Raw genomic sequence first — 12,709 nt, forward strand, 5'->3', positions numbered from 1 at the left:
CCCTCTAAAAAATCTCAAATTTTTAACTCTTACCACTTCGGAGCTACAGGTCGCTGATCACGGTGAAAAAACAAACAAAAAAACTACGAAAGCAGTAGTGTTGCTCCACAACACAATGATTATGTATAAGAATTTATTGCAAATTGTAATATAATTGAATTATTTTTAAAATTTTTAGAGTCATCAAACTTTCGAAAAAGTCTTATTGGGAATAAAAATATTTAAAACGATTAAGAGGATATGAAGAAATACCCAAAGATGCTTTTAAATCGTTTTCGTAAAATACTAGCACGCCAAGTTGGGTGATGATTTTATAAGTATCAAATAAAGGTGTCTTAATATCAGTGTAACACCTCTTATTATGCACAAGGTTTGCGGACGGCTCACATCACATTTACGTTCAAAATGGCTCAAGTTTTTAAACGTATTTATGAAAATATTGATGAAGCCGGAATTTCAATTTCCCCTATCAAACTTGCTGAAGTCGCTGGAGTTCAAAAGGAGTTAGCGACCGAGTATTTAAAAAATGAACTCTGCTACACTATTCGTCAAAATCATAGAATTTGAGGTACTCATAATCGAAAAACTAAATCCCTTTTCCCATGGCACATAATACAAGACGATCTTTTGACTCACAGACGAGATTCAAAGATGTAACAATAGTCCATACAAGTACATTTTTCTTGCAATCAGTGATTTTAGTCCCTATGCATATGCTATTCCATTGCATTCAAAGAGAGATGATGAAGTTGATAGAGCCCTTGAATCTATCTCTGAACAAGATTCACATAGAAAAACTAAAACAGATCGAGGAAGTGAATTTGTTAAAGCTTTTATTTAAATATAATACAATGCTCTATCATAGTTATAATCCGATAAAGGCAACATTGGCTGAATCTTTCATATGAACAACTCAGCTTTTGATTTCCAATTTTGTGAATTGAAGAATACTGCTGCTTTTATTCAAGATTTAGATAGAAGCATGTGGATTTATAATAAATTCTCTAGTCTATCTATGTTCAATCTTAGTCCCCTTGAAGTTTATCACGGCGAAAATACAATTAACATTTTTCTTAATCAATATTCTAATGAAAATGTTGTAAAAAAGAATGGTGATAAAGCTCGAAATAATTGAAAAAGTAATATTTTTGAAAATGGTAATTACTTATGGTCTATTGAAAATTTTAAAGTGTCAAAAGTCTTATTCACTAAATCTAAAAACTAATTTCTATGTAAAATGAAATAAAGAGGTTCTTGGCAGGTCTTTTACGAGTATGAATTACAAAAAGTTAGAGATAATAGAATGCTTTAAATTGAAAAGATTTTAAAAAGTTGAACTCGAAGGGGTAAGCGACGGCTACTTGTTTGCTGGGTAGGTTAAACTCGGCTTTGATTGCTAGACTATATTTTGATTCTTGGATTGCAGATGGAAACGTTCACAATGCCCAATGATTTTGTGTCATGTTCATTATCCTATGTTTCTGATACCCTGTATCATGATGAAAATGAAACAATCCATTCTCGGACAAACTCTCCACACTATCAAATTCGATGGAAAGTATGAAGTTACTCTTGTGGATTGTATTCTCAAAAATGCATATGATATCCTGAGAAAGGATCGTACATATGACCAAAAAGTTGGACTACATGATTGGCCACTCGTTACAGAAGAATGGGATAGAATCATTTAACTTGCCTGAATATCAACTCATCATATTATCATCATAATGATTTGTTTCGTGCAATCAATAGAAACATCTCCGCTCTTAAAAATGACGCATTAAACTTTAGCTATTCAATAGAACATGGTAGGGTTTACATTAGCTCTCGCATCAAGAATTAACTCTCAATGATAATCTGAGAGATGTTCTCGGTTTAAAACAAAATATAATCATCGATAGAAGCGCTGGCAGCACCAGTGAGACGGAATGGGTTATTTTTGCAATCCACCTGGCTTCTCATTAGACAACTGTATATTTCTTTATGCGTCCTTTATCAAGACATCGAGAGTCCGTAATATCAATGTCCCTATCTGCGTTTTCTTGAACGAAAAAACACTTACGAAACCATTCACCACTACAATATAAAGCACCTTCAATACATTCCAATCGAGACTTGGCATTCGGAATTCTTTGAGTTAACATTAAGAAGTAAATTTCATGATCCTCTGGCAATTACAAAAGGTTTGGCTGTGATTACATGTTTTTTTCGACCCATTCAGTGAGATGGTTAATAGGAAAATACTTTGTTTGTCCTGATTATAATTGCTATGTTGTTACTTTTGGACCTGGACAATAGGGTCATGGAATGGACTATTACAGAGGTCGTTTCTCAATATCCGGTTACCGTCTCGGTAATTGGTTCACTAATTTATTTCGCTCTGCATTACCCTTCGCTAAATATATATTACACGAGTTTTTGCTGATTTTGCGTCCTCTATGTTACCGGGGTTCCGGGAGGATTTTACAGAAAGCGTTTCACAAAGGCTCAGGTCCGGTGTGCAATCGCTCAGTGAGCGATTAAAATCACAAAGTAATAACGTTTGAAAACGCAGAAAACGCCTCATCGCTGACCGATGTCAACTCAGAGAGGAGGCAAAAACATTGCTTTTATCAAAGAAGAAAAAGAAACCAAGAGTAAAAATTGTCAGATCCAAGAGTAAAAAAGAAACCAAGAGCAAAAACTGTTAGATCGAAAAAGGATTTTTTTTCCTAGAAATGGCATATCTACCCCAAAAAGAGTCTCCTCCCTCAGTCACCTAATGTGTAAATCTCTTTAATGCGGGAAATGTTGATGTGAGAGTCACCCCTCTCTGAAAAAGTACATTTTCAAATTAATTATAGAGAAGACTATTTTATAGATTTTACTTCCACATTTATAGAATTGCATGTCATTGTCAAAAAATCTAGCAATGAAAAACTAAATGCAGCCCAGGAGTTATCCTATGAAAATTGTGTGCTACACATTTTATTTAGGCAAATCAGTGTCTACATGAATGTGCTAGTGTCAGTATCCACAAGCAATACTGTTTCAAATTATGCAAGTCACATATGTTGATGGTTCGAAAGTTCTATAAGCTATTGAGAGAATTTTCTATTGGTTATGAATATAAAACGGACGCTGACACTAGCAATATGCTTAGACAAGATGCTTAGATGCTTAGATGTGACAAATAAAGATTTACACTTGGTTGGGAAGATAAATCATGAGATATTTGATATATATCAATCTTAGCCCCCCTGTGTTAAGATTGGTATAAAGTTACAACTATCCCAATTCAATTTTATTTTGGGATAATGGCACTGCGCCTGATTTAACAGCTTCCCTCCCCTCAGCCATACTTCATTTACAAAAACAACAAGTTGTAATTTATGTTACTTTTGCCATTGAGAAATGAAGAGCTATTTGAAATAATGTGAAGCTGCTCGTTCCGTATAAAATCACGAATCAACGACATATTATTAAGAGTATACGTACCTAGACCGATTCGTCGTTCATCAATGGCAAAAATCCTTCAAAACTTGCTTTGGCTTTTGTATAAAGTGGTAGTGCAATTGGATCATGGACAAATTCTACACATAAATCTGAAATGTTTAGACTTTCATCCCTTTTATGCAAAGTAAATGAAATTCCACTCTACAATTTATCCCTTAATAAATCCTACAGCATCCTACATGAAAAGACAATGCAATTCCTAGATCGTGATTAACAACTATTTGAAAATGGTATAACCAAAGAAATGTTTGCAAAAACTCATGGTATCATTGTGTTGGATTTATCTGGTACTCAAGATATGAATAATGTCTGAAGGGGCGCCGTAAGTTTAGAGTGTACCTTTGCCGAACCGTTCGAGGACAGCATAGCATTAATCTTACTAAATCAATACGAATCCTATTGGAAAATTACTCCTGATGGCAGTGCCCGATTAGACTAGGCACCAGGAACACAAATCAGACAATCAATGCATTTAAATTGAGTTCTTACATGTACAAATACAAATCCTATTGCATACCCTCGGACTCCCTTGACCATACTTAAAATGTTAACGACACCCTTGTGATTGTCAGTAGTAGTCGATCAAGTGTAAAAACGAGACTTTGGCTTTGCATCTTTCAAACTGTGCAGAATATTGAATTGTTTTATTCTCTTGGCTTACCGTATGCATCCTATACGCCTCACATTGAAAAACTTTCTTGAGCAAAGTAGAAAACCTATTATTCAACATCGAAAGAGAGCACAAGATTTATCAATCAAAAGCTGTGTTTTTCATGCACTGTTTTATTTTATTTTTCGATGTCACGGATGTACTCACAGTGAATTATTCAACATTGATGGTGGCAATCCTCGATTAAATGATTTTCTTTATGAAAATACTCTTTCCTGTCTGTATAATATAAATTTTAGTGCCCTAAAAGAGAAATGCTTGAAAAATATTTGTGAATTTTCTTATTAATAAAACCTTTATGCGCAAACTTGTATATCTTTTAGAGTTCTTCTTAGGTAGTCATCGGTAATGGTAAGTGATGGCAGCTCTTCAGGGTTTAACTTGTACTCATCATGGCATGCAAGGTCAGGGTCACATTTTCTACAATATAGTGTAACTTCATTTTTTTATATCTCTTCGTAAAGTTAATGATACTATTATGATTCATATTATAAAATTTACGTGCATTAATTTGCTTATTTGAATCAATGTCACAGCCATTAATATCATGTGAAGAATCACTTTCTGTAACAGCCAAACAAGAACTACTAGGCTGATAATCATAGTAGGTAGTATGTCACAGCAATAAAATAAAATACCAGACACTCCTATTATTCCAGTAATTTAAGCGCAGACCAGGTTCGTCCTCCCAGAATAATTGCAAACCATGACAATACCAGTCTCTTGAAAATAAACTGAAATTACATTGTATTTAAATACTAAATTAAATTGGGGTGTCTTTTGCTATGAGAACTTTATTGGGTGGGAGTTCATTGGGAAGCATTTGAAATCAGGCCTGTTAGTGGAAGTGGCCGAAATTTGACAATTGTATTTAAAATTAAGTTGAACAGTATTTAAGATTACTGACTGATTTTTCTCTAACAAAACACCAAGAAACTGGGAGAGAGGATTAAGACTTAAGTTCAATAGTTTTGTAAGAAAAGGTGAATTTTAATTAGAAACGAACTCTATAAGCAACCTATCTAAGAACATAGTAAATAAGACTGTACAAAATAGTAAATTTCTTGTTTTGAATTTGATTTAAAAAAAAAATAAACTTTCACTTTTTTGAATGCACCCATGTTTTTCAAAAGCTTTTCCTTCAAATTGGCAATATGGTCCCCAGAAACAAGTTTTTACGTGTCACAGAATGTTAAGAAACTGGACGAGGTGTCATGCTCAGATAGAAGAGTGACTTCTAAAGCACGAGCTTAAATATCAAATCACACTGCAATAAATAAAGAAAATTTAATACAATGATTCTAGTTCGTCTAATTTAATTTTAAATATCTCTATTGTGCTAAGCTTCTATATGATGGTTCTAAGTAACTCATTTGAAAAGGTGTTGTGTAGTGAGAGAAACGATTAAGTAAGATATTTCATTGGCTATTATTCTAAAGTGGGAGTTCTATTTTTAAAAATCAGTTCGAAACTTAAAAGATGCTCTAGTGGTTAGTCTTTAAAACTTCCACTTCGTACAGTGTAAGTAATGACAATGTTTGATGGCAAGCTGCCATCAAACTAAACTTTCCTTGATTTAATTTGCCATAGATTACAGTAAATACTTGTTCAGTTCCAAGCTAGTTAAAACACTTTGAACAACTAAAAAGAACAACATTCATTACGGCAATCACATTTTTCAATTTAAAGTAAATGGTACGGTAAAATATTATCGAAATAATACCACTTATCTATGATTACCTACTTTTTCCAAGGTTACTGTGTGTAAATAATCTTGACTCTTTTGCAACCCGTTTCATGGCACTAATTATTATAATCTACAATTCCACATTTTTGCCTGAAACTAATGGAACAAGTGTTCTTGCTTGGAAGATAATAAAACAATGTACGCTGAAATCCATTCTAAGGAAAAAAAGAGGCGCAAAATGTTGTAGGTTATGTTTGACTATTTTTGACTAAGAGAGATTAGAATCGATTACGAAAATTAGAATTGCACACAACTCTAAATTGTCAACGTTTGTCTGAGATAAATTGAAGCTTTTTATTTTAGGCCCACTGTTCACCAGAGCTGATGGATAGCTTGAGCTGGCTACCCCTCGCGTCCCTAGTAGCATTTTTTATGTTCTATGGTCTCGGATATAATGGAATTCCCTTCATCATTCTGGGAGAGCTATTTCCCCTTCGCTACAGAGGCATATGTGGCTCCCTTAGTGGTGGAGTAAACAGGTTGTTTGCATTTATTGTTGTAATAACGTTTCCACTCATGCAGGATTCTTTTGGAACATACGGTTGTTTTTGGTCTTATAGTGCATGCTGCTTTCTGAGTGTATTTTGTGTTTTCTTCTTATTGCCGGAAACAAAAGGGAAGTCACTGGAAGATATAGAAAAGCTCTTCGGCTCGTCTATTGCAGTTGAAGCTGTTGAACAAGGCTTTTGAAGCCAGTGAAGATCTCGACTCCAAATTTTTATTAGTTTGTGACGTTATTTGGATTATTTTGTCTATGGGGATGCATGCTGCTATCTGAGTGTATTTTGTGTTTTTTTCTTATTGCCGGAAACAAAAGGGAAGTCACTGGAAGATATAGAAAAGCTCTTTGGCTCGTCTATTGCAGTTGAAGCTGTTGAACAAGGCTTTTGAAGTCAGTGAAGATCTCGACTCCAAATTTTTATTAGTTTATAACGTTATTTGGATTATTCTGTCTATGGGGCTTTGGAATTTTCGGAAATTATACAGGACCTTAGAAATTTACCTTGTTATTTGGTGAATTGTCATCACTCAGTGTGGACGTCAAAAATCGAACGGTCATATATATTTTGCAATCCTTTGGCTTGAACATTGGAAATCATAATGCAGCTGATTTATACGGTATTTACGCCACTGAAATATACTAGAAGCTTAATTTTTCAGTCTTGATGCCCTAGTAGTTTGCAAAATTTTCTGCTTGAGTGTTGTGTCATTGTGTATTATTTTCTACAAAGTTTTGTGAATTAATCGAGCTGTAAGTGGAAGAACTTTGCAAGAAGTGATCTTACTATATTCACCATTTTATTTCGTGCGTTATTTCACAGGGTAATTACTTAAATAAAGCATTTAATAATGTAAGTTTTTTCACTCCTTTCTCTTTGAAGTCCGTGTCCATTGATTTTGAATTAAAATTTCCCGTGAGGAAAAATTTATACATATTGAATTTAAAGCAATATCCTTTAGATTTAAAATTTAAACACGAAACTCGTTTTAGTTACCCCCTATAAAGATAATATGAACTAGCCGCTCCTTTGGGTGTCATTTCGTTCTTTATAATAATGTATTTTTAAATTGTAAAAGGATTTTAACCACATCAACTTCCTTTAAAATGAGCCGTTAAACAATTCTCGACGATGTTCCAGTGTCAAGATATCTAAGGAGAAAAAGAAAGAAAAAACAAAATAAAGATTCTGTTTACTCAGAATTTCAGGTTTTCAGCCACTTTTCTTGTGCTTCAAGCTAATATTTTCCTTTTTATTGAAGCCAAGGGGCGGTAAATTTCATATATAAGGGTTTTTGACACGGCGGCTCAAATAGTGTACTTTGTTTTTTGATCTAATTCTAATTTTGGGAGTTAAGGGCTATTTCACTTTTACTGTGGAGCATGATCATTTCTAAATATGTTGTTAGCTTCCGCTGCATCCCAGATTAGTTTTCGAAAGATGGCTATTGGACAAGGCGGTCTTAATAGTGCACTTCGTTTTTTGATGTGATTCCAGTCTTAGGAACTATAGATTATTTGATTTTTTAAATTGGGGTGTGATCGTCTCTTACTAGGATGCTAGGTACCGCTGAAACCATATGGGACGTTATCGTCTCCATAAGGTTGCTAGCTACCGCTTTAACTGGGGTCATTTAACTATAACATAAACTATTTTAAAATTATTTCGATGAAAGCCTAGGTGGAACAATGGATAGCGTGTTGGAATTATTCGTCCAAGGTTGCAGGTCATATTCCTGCCACAGGCAATTTCTTAACATTTGTCAACTTAAAGCTCAAACAAAACGTTTAAGTTTAAACATGATTTTTTCTTTACTAGGCTTCAGGTATTCTACAGCCATAAAACCGATTAATCTTATATAATCCCTATTTATATTTAACTATACCGAACCTTTATATAATAACTAACTCTTGGTGCGGAGCTAAGCCACACCACATTGAACACTTGAAACCGCAAACCACATTGAACACACATTGAAACTTGGGAGCGTAATACAAAGACTGTGAAACGAAGACAAAAAACGAAATCATTGTCTTCTTGTCGATGTTTTGTATCAGCATTATTCCTATGTTATACAAAGCTAAGGTAGAACAATGGGCTAGTTCAAAATTGGAAGCATGTTAATTTACTGATTTGCTCAATTAGACTATTTCCACTTAAAACGATTAACTATCTTTGTTTCATTGATCAAACCAAATTCAATCAAGGACCTATGATAGTACTATTTTTACTACTGCTAAAACACGTTTTAAAACTGAGCCGCCTGAGGTCAACACAGCTCCGCTCTATCCTTTTCTACCTCACTCTATTAAAAGCTTCAGTTTTCAACCTCTCCAAGGGTGACCCTAGGCTCCAGTTTCCTTTAAATTCTTCTCTATGATGTCTTCTACCCCCAATTGGGGACAAACTGATTTTTGTTGAGCCTCCTACAGATGGTTCAAAGCAGAGTCTTTGGTAATTTTTCATTCTTCATTTCTCGTAAATCATAACCCCATCGGCTGACCCCATTCAATTCAACCCATTTTGTTCAACCCTCATTCTACTCTATCCCGTTCAATTAAACCCTCATCTCACTCAACGCCAATTCAACTTAAATCCCTATTCAACATCAACTTTTATTCAATTAATTCCCCGCAATAGGTCAACAGTGCAACATGCAAGGAAATATAAATCTTGAATTATGACTTCATTTTCATTTTTGATTGAAAATAATCTGTTTGTGTTTTCAGAGTATTTAGTTTTAGTTGTCGCTAAGCAGTAGAAAGAAACTAATATAAATTTAATCCATTCCTGTTTCATTTATGGATAACAATGTCAACAGTCTTGATTTTTTCACTTTTGAAATGTCGAAAGCTCTAAAGTCCAGATCGTGCGGTAGAAAACCATGAAATAGCAATATAAATGATTTCGTTATCTTGATAGTCTACCTCTTAGGTTCCAATTATTTACATTCAATCATACACCTACGATCAATGTAATACACACCGTATTTACAGTCTGCGGTACTTGATTATGATATTGAATTCTTCCTTTACTTGATTCATTTGCGTGTTAAATGAGATGTCCCAATTCAAGAATGCAGAAAAAGTACTACCTCAAGTAAGTAAAATTGAATATTACAAGTGAATTTGAAAAGACTCTTGCTAGGCAACTGTCTTAGAATCTTTCAGTCATACATAACTAGTCATTCACCGTTTTTGCCGGGAAATTATAAACCCATCTACTTTAGATAAATAGACATTTTAATAAAGCCAAATTCTGCTTCTTTAATACAACCCTTTCGCGTTGTGAGATTCCAATCGACCTTTCCACAAATTCTTGAGTCGGTCATTTCTTTCTATGCTTCACAGTAAAATCGAGCACACATTTTTGGAAAAATAAAAGAAAATTTGCAGGCAAGTCACATTGAATAAAAGGTAGCCTATAACTATTTAAAAATTAAGAACACAGTGAATTAACTGAAAGATGCATGTCTAAATAATGGAAATATCAGTATTTAAATCGAAACTTGTGGCATTGCTCATTGGATTTCCATAATTGCTTTACTTTTGTCGCTCTTGATCCTGTATACAGCCTAACGTGCTTTAAAAGAGCCTTCATTGCTTTGTGTTTTCAGCGCATTGCATGTCTTTGGCAATCTGTTCTGGTAATCTGTTTTTTAAATCTGTTCAAATGTATAGAAAACTATTAAATAAATAAACTTTTAAAACATTAAATGGCTAATAAAACAGTTTTATTATTTTTCAGTGAAGCCCAAACGGTCTTCTAGGATTAATGGATGTGGAGGCAAAACGCCCACCTTTATTTGTTGTAATTTGTGTTTGTGTTCTATTATATCTTCATTCATAGTAACATCTGGTATTTTTAACTTTTAACCTCCTTTAATTTACGTTCAAAATTAACAATCAAGAGAGATAAAACTCTAAAAAAGAAAACTTCAAACGAGACGACGGCCAGTAGAATTAAAAGACCAAAACAACGCGGATATTTCGCCTGTATAGAACAAGGCGTCTTCAGCAACAAGATAGAAAATTAAAAGAAAACTAATCTAAAAACAAATAAAAACCACCACCAAATATAATAAATACAATTGTCGCTACTTATCCACGTAGGGAAAAGCAGCTATGCGAGTTACTTCAATGAGAATCAAAGAGCAACTGAAGAAAATTTATGAAAATTGAAACTTAGTTAATTATTCTGTCTACCCAAAATTCATAAGACGGGAGTCCCCCTCCGTCCCATTGTATCAAATTTTTCATCACCAGTGGCAAAATTAGGAAAGTGGTTGTCGGTGGCATTGCGTCCACTCTTAGGAACACAAAAATCATATATACAAAATTCCACTGATCTTACTAATAAGTTAAAAAATTTCACACTGGAGGAGAATTCTCTGTAGTTTTGATGTAGTGTCCATGTATTCAAATTGTAACGTAAAAAAGTGCGAGGATATATTAAGGATTAAATTACAAAAGCACTTTGATTTGATACAAGATGTGACCATGGCGAGTTTGGAGATTGAAGTCATTATGAAATTGGTTATTCTTGCAAATGAATATTCTCTTTATTTTGGTTTTAGAGGTGAATTTTATAAACAGGTGGTTGGTTTGGCTATGGGGGCATCTCTCTCCCCTTTGTTGGCAAATCTCTTCATGGAATCTATTGAAACCTCCACCATACACGGTTTTAGGCTCTCTCCTTGTTTCTGGGGCAGATTCATGGATGATGTGGTCTGCATTTGGAAACACGGTTTAGAGTCTTTAGACCTTTTCCATAAACATATAAATAATTTTGACAAAAACGTAAAATTTACAGTGGAGTTTGAAGAAAGTGATAAACTACCTTTTCTGGATATCTTATTGATCAAAAGTGAGTTCCATTTACTTTTTTCAGTTTATAGAAAGCCTACACATAATGATAGGTATTTGAACTTTCACTCTTGCCACCCTATTTCAGTAAAACGAGGGGTTGTGATTGCACTGGTGGATAGAGCTTTCAGAATTTGTTCCCGGGAGTTTTTAGATTCTGAATTGTTATATTTGAGGGATGTTTTATTTTGTAATAGTTACCCGATTAAATTCATTGACAAAATAATAAAAAATAGACGCATTAAACACAACAATAGGGTTATTGGGGTTTCACAGTGCACAGAATTGGACTTACCAAAACGTTTCATTTCTTTACCTTATGTACCTACTTTGGGGGAGATGCTTAAAAGAATTTTGGGTAAACATAACATTGATACTTGTTTCCAATCAGTGAGACCATTAGGTAGGTTTCTTAATTCTGGGAAGGATTTAACCCGGGGGGATTTAGTTAGTGGGGTATATAAAATTCCTTGTTCCTGTGGAAAGTTTTATATTGGTAGAACTCACCAACAATTTACTGAAAGATTTATTGAGGATCGCTACTCAATAGAAAAAACCTTACAACTAAGAAAACCTCCCGAAACTTTTGTTTCGGCTCTAGCTGAACACACATTCTTTTATCCTGAACATTTTATACAATTTGATGAGGCTACAGCTATTTCTAATGATAGAGGTTTTTCTCAGTGGGCGAGGGAGGCTATATAAATTAAAAAAACATATATTTGCTAATATTTCAATAAATAGAGACACGGGGAATTTAAATATTGAACCCAATTTATGATATTCTTTTAAAAAATGAACCAATAGTCGATGGGGGAATTAAAATTTTACACAATCACCAGGGGACAAGATTACCCACTAGACCAAAAAGAGTTGCTTCAATGTTAGCTTACAAAAGGATTATTTCGCAAGAGAATAATTAACTAAGTTTCAATTTTCATAAATTTTCTTCAGTTGCTCTTTGATTCTCATTGAAGTAACTCGCATAGCTGCTTTTACCTACATGGATAAGTAGCGACAATTGTATTTATTATATTTGGTGGTGGTTTTTATTTGTTTTTAGATTAGTTTTCTTTTAATTTTCTATCTTCTTGCTGAAGACGCCTTGTTTTATACAGGCGAAATATCCGCGTTGTTTTAGTCTTTTAATTCTACTGGCCGTCGTCTCGTTTGAAGTTTTCTTTTTTAGAGTTTTATCTCTCTTGATTGCTTATTGTCATGTCTGGCCAGTTCGGCTTAAGAATTTTCACGTTTAAAATTACTGTGTTTTAGCGTAATTAATTTAAAAAACAAATTTTTTCTGAGGGAAGTAAAGAGCAAAGTTGAAACTTAAAACGAATAAAAATTATTATTTCACAACAAATCTAATATGTATCCAAAAAACTAATGCGATTAAACCAACTGGTGATATTTATCTATGTTTGCAGGATCA

At 33.9% G+C, this 12,709-nt stretch overlaps 2 protein-coding genes across 8 annotated transcripts in view; both read left to right on the plus strand.

The window, feature by feature from the left end:
* LOC136038699 (facilitated trehalose transporter Tret1-2 homolog) overlaps positions 1-7,263 on the plus strand; it is a 78,986-nt gene extending 71,723 nt beyond the window's left edge. Inside the window, exon 8 of one of the 3 annotated variants that reach the window (XM_065722007.1) lies at positions 6,216-7,261. In XM_065722007.1, coding sequence (XP_065578079.1) covers positions 6,216-6,602 — 387 coding nt within the window. In that variant the 3' untranslated portion in view covers positions 6,603-7,261. Of the gene's footprint in view, positions 1-6,215 lie in introns of all 3 variants that reach the window. The other 2 variants (XM_065722005.1, XM_065722008.1) reach the window with 2 other exon arrangements.
* LOC136038698 (facilitated trehalose transporter Tret1-2 homolog) overlaps positions 6,253-12,709 on the plus strand; it is a 126,170-nt gene continuing 119,713 nt past the window's right edge. For 4 of the 5 annotated variants that reach the window (XM_065721999.1, XM_065722003.1, XM_065722000.1 and 1 more), the window contains exon 1: positions 9,331-9,511. In XM_065721999.1, the coding sequence (XP_065578071.1) occupies positions 9,473-9,511 (39 nt within the window). In that variant the 5' untranslated portion in view covers positions 9,331-9,472. Of the gene's footprint in view, positions 6,392-9,330; positions 9,512-12,709 lie in introns of those variants that run through there. The other variant, XM_065722002.1, reaches the window with a different exon arrangement.

Source organism: Artemia franciscana, chromosome 18, assembly GCF_032884065.1.
Source record: "Artemia franciscana chromosome 18, ASM3288406v1, whole genome shotgun sequence".
NCBI lineage: Eukaryota > Metazoa > Arthropoda > Branchiopoda > Anostraca > Artemiidae > Artemia > Artemia franciscana.